Below are 14,065 nucleotides of genomic sequence, written 5' to 3'. Positions count from 1 at the left end.
TTGACAAATAGATACCACTCAACAGGGGTTATGGCCCAGCAGCTGGCCCTTAACTTACTCCTTAAATAGTAATGAGTAAGCATTTGAGCTGTCCCAGGCCGGCTCCCCTGATTCTTTTTTTCATCTTTGTATAATCCATTCTGTTAAACACATTGCATGACAGAGAAAGATGAGACACAAACTTATAATGAATCTGGGCTCTTCTGTAATACGCTTTCTTTTATAATATTGGTCAGCTTTGCTATCTTTGATCTTATCATCTGGAATGTAGTCATTACATAGCACTTCAAGAATTTCAAGGTCCTTTCATCTAAGCTATCTCATTCTAATACCATGGCACCCTTGGGATGCTGCTCCTAGTGTTACGGTATACAAAAGCTCAAAGTTAAGGGATTTGCTAAGACCAAAAAGTTAGTAGAAAAGCTGAGACAAAAGCCTAGTTTAACTGGCTACTCACCCAGTGTTTTTCCCACCTCAGCACAAGGAGTTTTGAAAGTTTTAATACATGGCTTTTGTTATTCCTAAAAGTCAGCTCTTGGGAGAAGCATTAAAAAGTTGGAAATATATACTCACAGTGTGAGAACTCTATCTGTATTATGTGGCAAACTAGCTGTATTTGGATTTAATAAGATCAAGGAATGATACAAGGAATTTTCTTTTCCCTTTCCCAAACTTTTGAGTCACCCTAGTAAGTCAGAGTATTAAAATGTACCAGATCATTAAGACACCTGCACTCTTCCTGACTGAAAGATTTTTCATAAGTTCCTTATAATAAAGAAAATAAGATAATTTCAATTCCAGGTATTTGAGAAGACTATGTTCTTATGTGTGAGATTATTTTTTCCTCCTGTCCTCTTTAAATTCTTTTCCAGTTTATAAACATGCACATACTTTAATATCTTCATAAACTCTGGTCAAAACTAAAGCCCTTCAGGTTAGTGACCATGACACAGAAAGCTTTGTTTCATTTGCTTCAGAGAGAATGATTCCTCTTAAGATAATTCTCACACATTCTCCCTTTGCATATTTAGAAACGAATTGGGGAACAGAGATGTATAAAGACATTAGTTACTAAAGAAGGAGAGTGTGTGTGTATGTGTAGAAGGACTGAACTGAAAGCATTTGAATTGTAGCTGACATATATTGTTTATATTTCAGATGTACAACTTGATTTGGTTTACATATATATCCTGAGATAATCACTATAATCAAGCTAACATATTTACCACTTCACGTGGTTACCCTTTCGTGTGTGTGTGTGTGTGTGTGTGTGGTGAGAACCCATAGGATTTACCCTGTTAGCACATTTTATGTATACACTGCTATATTACTCACCTGTTAAAAAAACTAGGGGTTCAGAAGAGTCCTTCATAAGCCATGCTACTTTGGCATGTGGATTATTTTGAACTTCAGTGGTGGCTCAGACTGTAAAGCGTCTGCCTGCAATGCGGGAGTCCTGGGTTCGATCCCTGGGTGGGGAAGATCCCCTGGAGAAGGAAATGGCACCCCACTCCAGTACTCTTGCCTGGAAAATCCCATGGACGGAGGAGCCTGGTAGGCTATAGTCCATGGGGGTCTCAAAGAGTCAGACACGACTGAGCGACTTCACTTTCGTTCAGTTTATTTTGAGCTAACAGTAGTGGAGCACCAGCAAACTGAAGAGAAACTGCTGCAGCTGCTAAGTCACATCAGTCCTGTCCGACTCTGTGCGACCCCAAAGACAGCAGTCCACCAGGCTCCCTGGTCCCTGGCATTCTCCAGGCAAGAACACTGGAATAGGTCACCATTTCCTTCTCCAATGTATGAAAGTGAAAAGTGAAAGTGAAGTCGCTCAGTTGTGTCCGACTCTTCGCGACCCCATGGACTGCAGTCTACCAGGCTCCTCCATCCATGAGATTTTCCAGGCAAGAGTACTGGAGTGGGGTGCCATTGCCTTCTCCGGAAAAGAAACTACTGCCCCTCATTTAACTTCTTAGAAGAATTTAATTTGGGATTTTCTCAAGAAAAAGAGCTATTAGCAGACATAAAATGGGTCTTTTGTAGTTTACAGCATCACATATGAGCCCTAGTAGTGTCTCCCTCCAGCTTCTACACTCCTTGAGCCACTGCTTGATTTAGGTCTTCAGTGGATGCCACTAACTTGCTGGGAACTCTCGAAATGTATGGGAACATGATGGCCATCTTATCTTTTCTCAGAATCATCTCGCAAGTCCTCCATACCCGGGTACCCAGGATTCTTGCCTGTTTATGCCCCCTCTTCATTCACCCAAAGAACTAGAGTGTAGTTGGATTCACAGTGTTCCCTGAGACAACCTCCATCCAGTCTATCGGTGCCCAATTCCCCATTACTCAGGGGAATAATGAGCTAGGGCTTAAATTGCACCAGAGTTTCTGTAAATACCAACATGTTCCCATCTAACCCTGGTGACTTATTTCCCATTTGAAGAGAAGAAACAAGGGGGTTCCCTGGTGGTACAGTGGTTGGGATTCTGAGCTTTCATTGCAGGGCGTATGGGTTAGATCCCTGGTGGAGGAATTGGGATCCTGCAAGTCAACCCACCTTGGAAGAAAAGTTATGACCAAACTAGACAGCATATTAAAAAACAGAGACATTACTTTGCAAACAAAGGTCCATCTAGTCAAAGCTATGGTTTTTCTAATAGTCATGTATGGATGTGAGAGTTGGACTATAAAGAAAGCTGAGCACTGAAGAATTAATGCTTTTGAACTGTGGTGTTGGAGAAGACTCTTGAGAGTCCCTTGGACTGCAAGGAGATCCAACCAGTCCATCCTAGAGAAAACCAGTCCTGAATATTCATTGGAAGGACTGATGCTAAAGCTGAAACTCCAATACTTTGGCCACCTGATGTGAAGAAATGACTCATTTGAAAAGACTCTGATGCTGGGGAAGATTGAAGGCAGGAGGAAAAGGGGACGACAGAGGATGAGATGGTTGGATGGCCTCACCAACTCAATGGACATGAGTCTGAGTAAACTCTGGGAGTTGGTGATGGACAGGAAAGCCTAGTGTACTACAGTCATGGGGTTGCAAAGAGTCAGACATGACTGAGCAACTGAACTGAAGTCAACACACATGGCCAAAAAGAGAGAAGAAAGAAGATGGCATTGCTACTAACAAGTTTTGAAGATAAGTTCTGGATATAAACTAAATATTCTAACTCTAGGACAAGAAAAATAATTTTTCCTCTACACTTCTAGGTTCTGTCTGTGTTCCCTCTGTAATAAAAAAATAAATTAACAAGGGCAAGTGTTGCCCAAAGACAATCAGACCACCAGGCTTTTTTCCAGCAAAAAAAAAAAGAAAGCTTATTTGGGATCAGCATTGCAATTTTGGGTGGGCAACCATGATAAGCCACAAGCAAATCCTCAGCAAAAATGGAGAGGAGAACTCTTTTATAGAGGGGAGAATGAAGTTAAGAGGGTTACAGTAAGCAAAGAGTGTGTGACTTTTCATTGGCCGAATTGCAACAGTCTCTTAAGGTCTGAGCCAGAAGAGGAAATCTTTCTTCTTCCCATTGGCTCTGCTATCCTTGTAGAGTGTGAAAGCTTCCCCTTCTGGTCTCCTGACTCCATTTAAATGAGATTTCTATTTATTAATTTTTTTAACAAAAAACAAACAGAAGCTTAACAACATGAATATTTCCCATATGCATAGGAGATACCCAGGAAAGCTGAGTAAAACTTGACAAATGGACCAAGCTACTACCTCAAATAACATTTTTTAGCTAGAGGCAAAAGTTGGGGATAGTATTTGGGGACTACAAAGGGAAGAGAGCAATTCAGCAGAATTTGAAAGGAGCAAACATTTGGTCAACAAATATTTGTTAAGCCTTGCAGAGACCATGGGAACAGAGAAAAAATTTAACAGAGTTTAACAGACCTCCCTGTCTACATATCTAGTTCATATTATACTGTAATTATCCATGGTGATAGCTCTCTACCCAAAATAAGTCCTCTATCTGTATTCTGTTGACTAAAAAAAATTCACAACCTAAAAGTTGAAAATTATGTTTTATTCAGTGGACTTACTGAGGACTTAAGCTTGGGTGACAGCCTCTCAGATAGCTCTGAGGGACTGTTTTGAAGAAGTAAGGGAAGAACCAGGATATATAGGAACTTTTCCCCCAAAAAGCCACAAATAGTTGGAACATCAAGAGATTACTGTTAATTAAAGAAAAACCAGGCAACTCAAGTTTAACAAATTTAGCACTTTTCCTTGTACAGAAAGATGTAAGAATCTAGACTCAGCAAAATCTTTCCTTGATATACACATTAACTATCTAGGCCTGTATCCTGTTTATCTCCATCCTGAATTCAACTACTGCAATGACTGCTCGCTTGATGGCCTCAACATCCTTTGTTTCCTGGAATGGCAGATAATATTCTTTGTCCATAACTCTTTTAGGTAGTTAGGGAGAAGGTCAAATGTTCTTGTAGAATCTTTTGGACCTTGATTGTTTTCAGCTCAAAACAATCCACCTGCCAAAGAGACACATTTTGGGGAGGCAAATGTTACTCACCTCAGAGGCATACTTTGGGGGGGTATATTCTGCTACACTTCCTGATATTCTGATAACAAGGTGGCCCAGTGAGAAATTCAGACAAGGAGACTTAGCTAGGAACAGCCCTTGAAGAAATATGTTAATAGAAAACACATTTGAGGATCTCACTTTATCTGCAAAATGTGCCTTTGACTAGATACTTTTCAATTCTCAATGAAAGTCCAGAAGTTTACAATTTCAGGTGTAGTCTTCCTCACTTAAATTCCCCTGGAACATAATCATCCAGGGAATTACTCCTAGTATTCTGTTGGGAAACCAGTTTAGGAACCAGATTTCTGGTTGTCTCCTGATGATCCCCCTCTGGAGTTATCCAGGGCCTTATAATTTCTTCATGCCCACAAGTCAGTCTTTGAAGTTTGACTCCTTTGCTCCAGGCTATACTCAGAGTGAACCCAAGTGTTCTAGACAAGAAGATACAGGAATTGGTTCTTATAGTAAGTCTGTCTTACTCCCCTCCCCACAACTACTGCCAAGTAGTTGGAGTGCTGTACCTCCCACTGCTATTCCTTCCATCTTTCCTTCACTTTTGAGATTTCTTGGCTCTACGGAAAGGGGAAAGGAAAGGGGAAAGACACAAACTCTCTGCTCTTCAGATCCATAAACTGATCCCCACTTCGACCAGTGACAGGAGTGTTGGATCTAAATAGGGTGAGTATGGTTACAAGGGCTGGTGCTAAGGATGCTTGGAGGGAAAGGCCCAGGAAAGCTGGAAGGGGAAATTAAGACGGTGGGTTTAAGAACAGACAGTGATCCAACTTGTAAGTACCAATGACCTGAATTCAATTCAGTATGAATCTCACTGATACAGTTCTTAGAGCCTCTCCCCACTCTTCTACCCCTCCTGCTTCTTCCTTAGTCTCCTCCTCATTGTCCCTTGATGTCTATGCAGTATTGGTCCAGGACCCCCATGCCCAGGATACCAAAATCCAAGCATCAAGTCCCTGATATAAAATGGCATAGCATTTGCATTTAATCTATACATCTTAATCATCTCTGCTGCTGCTGCTGCTGCTGCTAAGTCACTTCAGTCGTGTCCGACTCTGTGCGACCTCATAGACGGCAGCCCACTAGGCTCCTCTGTCCCTGGGATTCTCCAGGCAAGAACACTGGAGTGGGTTGCCATTTCCATCTCCAATGCATGAAAGTGAAAAGTGAAAGTGAAGTCGCTCAGTCGTGTCCAACTTTTCGCGACCCCATGGACTGCAGCCCACCAGGCTCCGCCATCCATGGGATTTTCCAGGCAAGAGTACTGGAGTGGGTTGATTGCCTTCTCTGAGTAATCATCTCTACATTACTTATAATACCTGCTGCTGCTAAGTCACGTCAGTCTTGTCCGACTCTGTGCAACCCCATAGATGGCAGCCCACCAGGCTTCCCCATCCCTGGGATTCTCCAGGCAAGAACACTGGAGTGGGTTGTTGTTTCCTTCTCCAAGGCATGAAAGTGAAAAGTGAAGTCACTCAGTCGTGTCCGACTCTTAGCGATCCCATGGACTGCAGCCCACCAGACTCCTCTGTCCATGGGAGTTTCCAGGCAAGAATACTGGAGTGGGTCACTAGTGCCTTCTCCACTTATAATACCTAATACAATTTAAATTTTATATAAATAGCTGTAACTACAATATAAATGCTATGGAATTAGCTGGCAGCACAAAGCAAATTCAAGTGTTACTTTTTAGAACTTTCCGGATTTTTTTTAATATTTTTAATTCATGGTTGTAGTTTGTTGAATCCCTGGGTGCAGAACAGGTGGATACAGAGGGCCAACTATACACTGAAGCAGCTTGAATCCTGGTCTTCTCATCCTATTTAGGCATTTTGAGCCAGGGATAGGGTATCACAAAAGAGAAGGTACCTATCCCTTATGCTGTGTTTGATGTAGCACTTGATATTCTCACAAATGCTCTCAATGCATATATCTCACAAGACTCTCACAAGTCTGAGGGACAGATTATTAGGTCCATTTTGGGCATCACGCTCAGAGTTGAGAACTAGGATAGACATTCCACAGGGTTAGGTATAGTCCTCATGGTAAATGAGGACAGAGAGCTAGTTTAAAGGGGAGACTTTTTCAAGCAACTCTCTGCCCTAATTTTGAACAGAGTAGCTCTTGTGAGGGCAGTTTCAATCTTGGTACCTGACTGATTAGAACAATATTTCAAAATGGGAGCTCATTATGATGACATTCTTAACAACAGATCAAGATCGTTTATAATGACAATAATTAGGGAAATGGCTTCTGAGAAGGGGTGTGTGTAGTCAGAAGTGGTAGCCTGTTTCACAGGCTTTGGAGAAGTGTCATAAGGAAGACAAGATCCCGGGGAGCAACATCTCAGAGTCAGTGTAGCGCAGCCTAGGATTTCTGGGAACCAAAGCCTCCTGCTGAGAAAATATCTCCCCAATCTCTATTGATCTTCTGCATCCCCTTTAAAGGTGACAACCTTTTGCAATTCACAAACATAAAGCTTAAAATCCCATTTTCTTAAGGATACATACTCCTCTATGAATTGATCTGGATGCAAAACAGTTAGCTAAAGGGAAATAAGTTTCTTAGTTTAGGTAGAAGAGAGGGCAGACAAGAGGTATTTGAAACTGTCAAAGTAAACTTCATTTTTACAATTTTGTGCTTGTCTCCGGAGAAGGCAATGGCAAGCCACTCCAGTACTCTTGCCTAGAAAATCCCACGGACGGAGGAGCCTGGTGGGCTGCAGTCTGTGGGGTCGCTAAGGGTCGGACACGACTGAGCGACTTCACTTTCACTTTTCACTTTCACACATTGGAGAAGGAAATGGCAACCCACTCCAGTGTTCTTGCCTGGAGAATCCCAGGGAAGGGGGAGCCTGGTAGGCTTCCGTCTATGGGGTCACACAGAGTCGGACACGACTGAAGTGACTTAGCAGCAGCAGCAGCAGCAGTGCTTGTCTCAGACAGGCTATAGTATATTTTCATTTGTTATAAACTTTATTATCTAATGAGACTTATCTTCCAGCCTGGAAACCAAATGGTAAAATTGGGTCCAGGTGCCTACACTGACAGAGAAAGGAATTTTAAGGTGGAGCTCAGCAGTGTTGAGATAATGCTTTCCTCTCTCTTCCCTGTGGATCCACAGGTGGTCCTGGTGACTGAAATGGCATCCACTCTAAAGGTCCTAGGCTCTCTGTTGGCTCTGCTGTTTCCTCTATGTGGGCTCCTTGTACACAGCCAGAACCTTTCCTGGAGGGAATTTATGAAACAGCACCACCTGAGCACAAATTGGGAATTCAGCAAGTACAAATGCAATGATCTGATGAGGGAAAGAGGCATTCCAAAAGACAAGAACTATCACATCTTCATCTATGCCTTATGGCACAAAATTGAGCATATATGCCTGAGGAACTGGAGAGACCGCCACAGAAATGTATATATATGGTCCGCATATCCCTTTGAGATACTCAAGTGCATCCGGAAGAACAGCAGAAGCAATTACGAAGACTACAAGAGCTACAGCTACATTGAATTCCATTGCAGCATGAATGGGTTTGTTGATGGCATAGAGGACATGCGGTTATTAAAGGATATCAGCAACTAGAAAGTCCACCCACACCCACAGCTTTCGGTCTTCAGTGCTCCCAAGTGGTGGCCCCGTGTACATCAAGAGCCCTTACATTTATGTACCAACATTTTTCAACTACTTAGCATTTTTCACATAGTTTCTTGCTCTCATAACTGTCTTTGTTGTTTCTCTGCCTGGAATACCCTTCTGCTCTCATTTATCTGATTTTCTTCTGTTTTGTTTTCTTTTTTTTAAAGATTCTGCACATATGGCGTCTCTTTTTTACTGTCTCAGGAATTTTCCTGATATTGATTCTCCTTATACCTTTGCAAACTGAATGATCTTCCCATCCCTAAATAAATTATATCATTCCAGTGTGTATGAAATGTGTACAGAGTATGTGTTGTGTGATTAGTACAGGTGTTTTAAGTGTGTGTTATATAGCTTATGCTTAAATGTGATTTGTACTGTTTATAAGTTTATATGTTATTTGTGTGTGTCTACTGTGTGTAATAGGTTTCTGTGTGTGATGAAAGTATAACTATTTATGCACTAAGCAGGGGATAAGATGTGACCTAGGCATTAATGGTGGGGACATGTTGAGTTCCACCCGGATTGGTGGGTGTGGCCAAAGCTGATTAGGTATAAAATATGTAGCATGTTCCTGGCATATAGCAGGTGCTCAGTCAACAATGATTTTCTTCCTTCCTCATCCTTTGACTTGGTATTTTAACTTTGAGAAAACAAACATGACAAGTGCCCAGCAATTGTCTGCTCTCTCTAGGTTTCATTAAAAATATCTGTAAGGAGGGTACTGCATTTTAGATGAGTTAAGGTCATATGTTTCCTGATGAATAAAATATCAAATAGAAGATATGAACATAAATGAGTTTATCTGATAATAATCATGTTCATTTGGCAGAAATATAAGGTAAGGTTAGAGGACTTTAAAATGAAACTCTGTTCAAGAGTGAGGCTTAATACTTACATTCTGTTGAAGGAAAGAGGAAGTATATGGGAGAAGGAAATGTTGAAGACAGAAATAAGTAATGTCCACAGTAGTTCTCTTTGCTAAATAGGGGATAGAGACACAGGGTAAGAGAAATGTTCATGTCATATAATTATGCCCGGGGCAGGTATGTGAAAGAGAAATACTAAAAACTATTATTCAGTCTCCAGCATCAACAAATGACCCAAACTTTGAAACAACTAGGAAAAAGACCAAGGTATAAATATTTTATACCTTGACAAACCTAGACAGAGTATTAAAGAGCAGAGACATTACTTTGCTGGCAAAGGTCTGTCTAATTAAAGCTATAGTTTTTCTAGTAGTCACATATGGATGTGAGAGTTGAACCACAAAGAAGGCTGAATGCTGAAGAATTGATGCTTTTGAACTGTGGTGTTGGAGAAAACCTTGAAAGTCCCTTGGACTGAAAGATCAAACCAGTCAATTCTAAAGGAAATCAATTCTGAATATTCATTAGAAGGACTGATGTTGCAGCTGAAGCTCTAGTACTTTGGCCACCTGATGTGAAAAGCCATTTCATTAGCAAAGACCCTGATGCTGAGAAAGATTGAAGGCAGGAGGAGAAGGGGATAACAGAGGACTAGATGGTTTGATGGCATCACTGACTCAATGGACATGAGTTTGAGCATGGTCTGGGAGATGGTGAAGGACAGGGAAGCCTGGCGTGCTGCAGTCCATGGAGTCACAAAGAGTTGGACATGACTGAGTGACAGAACAGCAATAATATAAAAATATTAAATTAGTTTGCACACTGTAAGGAAGCAGAATTTTCCACCCTGAAATACGCCTCTTTGTCATAGGGATCATTTTAGCCTGGTTATTTTTTAAGAATCAGCAGGTATGAGAGAAATTCTGAAAATCAAATAGAAGTTACTTTTGTAACTTTTTTGTAGGAGACATTTGGGCTTCCTAGGTGGAGCAAGTGGTGAAGGACCCGCCTGCCAGTGCAGGAAACAGAAGAGACCCGGGTTCAATACCTAGGTCAGGAAGGTCCCCCGGAGGAGGACATGGTAACCCACTCCAGTATTCTAGCCTGGAGAATCCCATGGACAGAGAAGCCTGGTGGACTATGGTCCATAGGGTTGCAGAGAGTCAGACACAACTGAAGCAACCTAGAACTCACACGAGAGACAATTACAGGTCAAAGGGAAATCTCCATTTGTAAGAGTGTCTTCCTGATGTACCAGGAATGTGGGTGAGGGTGACTCATACTCTAGAAACTTACTGATGGAGAAGGCAATAATAAATCTGCAAAACAACCTTATCCTTGTTTACTGTGTTTTTCTTGATCATCTTGCATAGACTCCTCACCCTCGACATCTCCTTTTGTCTTTAGCTAAAGATGGTGTTTAAGGTGGTGGCATCAGCCATTTTGGTGAGTTACTCAGCTTTCCGGGTCTCTGCTACGTGTTATTAAACATTTGTTTGTTCTCCTGTCAATATCTCATATAATATAACTATTGCACCAGTTAAGCTACAAGGGAAAAAGGAAACAAATTTTCCTCTCAAGAACACCTTCCTAGAGCTCGGGCCTCAGTGAGTGGCCAGTGAATCTAGATCGGTCATCATGTTCCAAATAGCTCTTCAGGTTTGCAGTTTTTTCAGTGTACTTGGGAATGAGCAGAGCCCTGGGAGATAAATAACTTTACCAACCAAACTCACAAGAGATTAGTGTGGAACAGTAGTTCTATAAGCAGATAGGATAGGGGGTCCCCAGAGAAAGAGAACCAGGAAGGGCTTTCTTAACATAAGAGAAGCCATTTTAGCCATAGGCATTTTGTGGTCTAAACTTGGCCATAAGATCTTAAGGGAAGTAAGGGATGCAGGAACAAAGGGAAAGCAATCAAGAAGTAATTGTTCAGCAATAAAACAGTGTCTCAATTTCTCTTCAAAGGACATACATAACAATCTGATAAAGTCTTTTGAGTTCCAGATGCAGGACAGAAAGATGCTGTTGACCCCCCTGACTTCAGTCAACTAAAGCTCGGACTCTGTCAACATTGCCCCAGTTCCACACTGAATTCTTTGCTCAAGCTGCTTCGTAATATGCAAGTACCCTTAGCTTAAAACTTCCCTAGTTTTACTGTTTGCAGAGACTGCTTTGGGAAAAATCTCTGGTGTGCTCCTAACTTGCTGTGTGCGTGCTAAGTTGCTTCAATCATGTCCAACTCTACAGAGCCCACCAGGCTCCTTGCTGCAAGTAATAAATCTTTCCTGCTCCTGATCTTTGCCTTGGTTGTGTCTTTTGGCTTGATATCCATGTTAGGTAGGTAGAATAGGAAACAGGAGTCCAGAATGGGGGTACCTAAAAGACAAGGAAAGGAAAAGCCGTGAAAATAGAACAAAGGAAAGTCCGAGGACAGGAGTGAGGACCTCAGGTAGAACAAACAGCATTCCGGCTAGCCTAATTTACATAGGTCAGACCCAGGGGGAAGAAAAAACATATAAAAAGAGGAGCCAAAGGGCCGGGGCTCTCTCTTCGCATCTTTTGGGTCGGCATCCCCTCATACCTCAAGGATGTATTTTCCTTTTATTTTCTTAATAAAACTGTGTTCTAAATAAAACACAGAGTGGTAACACTGATCTGTCCGAGAGCTATAACACGGTCTGTCTGAGGGCTGAGAGCTGTAACACAGTCTATCCGAGAGCTGTAACACGGTCTGACTGAGAGCTGTGACACGCTGAGGTCTTTAATGTCCGTCGCTTCAAATTTTTGTTGTGACGAGACAGAACCAAGGAGATTACACTCATCTGATATTCACCAAGAGGCACATTCAGTTTTCTGGGGGTAACAGTTCTTCATCAACGGTCAATTTACATATGGGAGATACAAGTTGGTTTCCTTACTTGATAAATACTGCTTTAAAATGTACTGGTGTAGATCAAGGAGTGCGGTGACTGGGAGGGTTGGGTCTATGGTCGCTCCGCAGGCCGCTCCACCGGCTGGTGCTGTTTTATCAGGGCAAGCTGTGTTCCATGGCAGGGAACTTTTGGCAGAGCTCCCACTATTTGCAATGGATTTTGGATAAACAAGATCTGTTGAAGGAATGCCAAAAGGATTTAAAGTTTCTTTCGGAAGAAAAGTATTGGAAATTACAGATATTTTTTACAAATGTTATCCAAGCATTGGGTGAACATCTTAAATTAAGACAACAAGTTATTGCCACTGCTACCGTCTATTTCAAGAGATTCTATGCAAGGTATTCTCTGAAAAGTATAGATCCTGTATTAATGGCTCCTACATGTGTGTTTTTGGCATCCAAAGTAGAGGAATTTGGAGTAGTCTCAAATACAAGATTGATTGCTGCTGCTACTTCTGTATTGAAAACTAGATTTCCATATGCTTTTCCAAAGGAATTTCCTTATAAGATGAACCATGTATGAGAATGTGAATTCTATCTTTTAGAACTAATGGATTGTTGCTTGATAGTGTATCATCCTTATAGACCTTTGTTCCAGTATGTGCAGGACGTGGGCCAAGAAGACATGTTGCTTCCCCTTGCATGGAGGATAGTGAATGATACCTACAGAATGGATCTTTGCCTACTGTATCCTCCTTTCATGATAGCTTTAGCTTGCCTGCATGTAGCCTGTGTTGTACAGCAGAAAGATGCCAGACAGTGGTTTGCTGAGCTTTCTGTGGATATAGAGAAGATTTTGGAAATAATCAGGGTTATTTTAAAATTGTATGAGCAGTGGAAAAACTTTGATGAGAGAAAAGAGATGGCAACTATTCTTAGTAAGATGCCGAAACCAAAACCTCCTCCAAACAGTGAAGGAGAGCAGGGTCCAAATGGAAGTCAGAACTCTAACTACAGCCAATCTTAAAACATTCCGAAGAATTTCATAGTGGACCAGTTGGAAATAAACCACTGGACAGATTTCAGTAATGTGTTCAGTGGAACACACATGAAAATGAATAGCTTGTTTCTGTCAAGCATATTGGGAAGTGATTTTATTTTTGCAAAATGTTTTCCTTACCTAATTTGATTCTAACACATAATTGATTAAAATCTATTGTTTATGAAAGTTTGGAAAGGTTCTAAGAGGACCTACAGACAGACAGACATAGACTTTTGAAAATTAATAGCTTCTGATTAGTAAAATTTTTCTTAATTTGGATAATAGAAATTTTAGCTTTTTATTAAGCCAGACAACATGAAGCATAATTTGTTTAAAATTCTCTTTGGTCACTGAATGACCAAAAAAGGAAATAAGTCAAATATATGAGGGTCTTTTTTTTCCCTCCTTAAGGTAAACTTTAAAATTGTATTTAAGGAATCAAATCTTAACAAAATCCTGGAAGGTTTTGGTGATGATGATGATGATTTCAGGGAAATAAATCAATTGCCTATAATTTTAAAGTGCATTTTATTCAGTAGTTTTGGTATCTTGCCATGGAGGATACTAGCCCAGCCTAGCGGTGAAGTGCAATATGTACAGCATACTTTGACATTTTAAAAGTTATATTCCATAACCATTTTGAAATGCTGGGCAAACATTTTTAAAAATTGCATTTAATTCAGTTAATCAGGCATTTTGAAAAATAATTGGATGAAAACTGTAATATGGTTGAAATTTGGTAACATTTTTGTTATTTTTACTGTGAAGTTTTTATATGATGTACACACCCTAGTTTATTTCTGTGTCTTAGTGGGGACTTACAGATTTACTGCAGGAATCCTGAGCCAGGAACACAGTCAGGTTTCAGGCCAGTTAGATAGTGGTTGTCTTAATTCTCATCTGAGTGTAGGACTTCAGACTAAATGTTATGTCAGTGGGACTTTGCTGTCTGTAGAAATTACTCAATTACATGATCGTTTTCTTCAGACTTGAAGGAGAGTGATAAAATTTGGAGTCATAGGATATTGATGTACAATTTAAGGATTAAAAAATTTTATAATTCAATTGTGAATAATGG

General features: G+C 40.8%; 2 protein-coding genes and 1 pseudogene across 2 annotated transcripts in view; all 3 read left to right on the top strand.

The window, feature by feature from the left end:
• The window catches only part of RNASE4 (ribonuclease A family member 4), a 26,091-nt gene extending 25,296 nt beyond the window's left edge, over positions 1-795 (top strand). The window contains exon 2 of the mRNA XM_055436377.2: positions 1-795. This exon is cut by the window's left edge and continues 450 nt beyond it. Coding sequence (XP_055292352.2) covers positions 1-11 — 11 coding nt within the window. The 3' untranslated portion in view covers positions 12-795.
• A 4,361-nt stretch (positions 796-5,156) lies between these two features.
• On the top strand, positions 5,157-10,572 carry LOC148776642 (epididymal secretory protein E3-beta-like). The gene is made up of 2 exons (XM_088840357.1): positions 5,157-5,231; positions 7,692-10,572. The coding sequence occupies exon 2, from the start codon at positions 7,710-7,712 to the stop codon at positions 8,148-8,150; it is 441 nt and encodes a 146-aa protein (XP_088696483.1). The 5' UTR covers positions 5,157-5,231; positions 7,692-7,709; the 3' UTR covers positions 8,151-10,572.
• Positions 10,573-12,029: 1,457 nt separating this feature from the next.
• Positions 12,030-13,363, top strand: LOC129562704 (cyclin-C pseudogene; annotated as a pseudogene).
• Positions 13,364-14,065: the final 702 nt, after the last annotated feature.

The sequence above is a fragment of the Moschus berezovskii genome, chromosome 9 (genome assembly GCF_049115385.1).
Source record: "Moschus berezovskii isolate FMDL1 chromosome 9, NW_MosBer_1.0, whole genome shotgun sequence".
NCBI classification, from domain to species: Eukaryota; Metazoa; Chordata; class Mammalia; order Artiodactyla; family Moschidae; genus Moschus; species Moschus berezovskii.
This window is presented reverse-complemented; position numbering and strand designations above follow the sequence as displayed.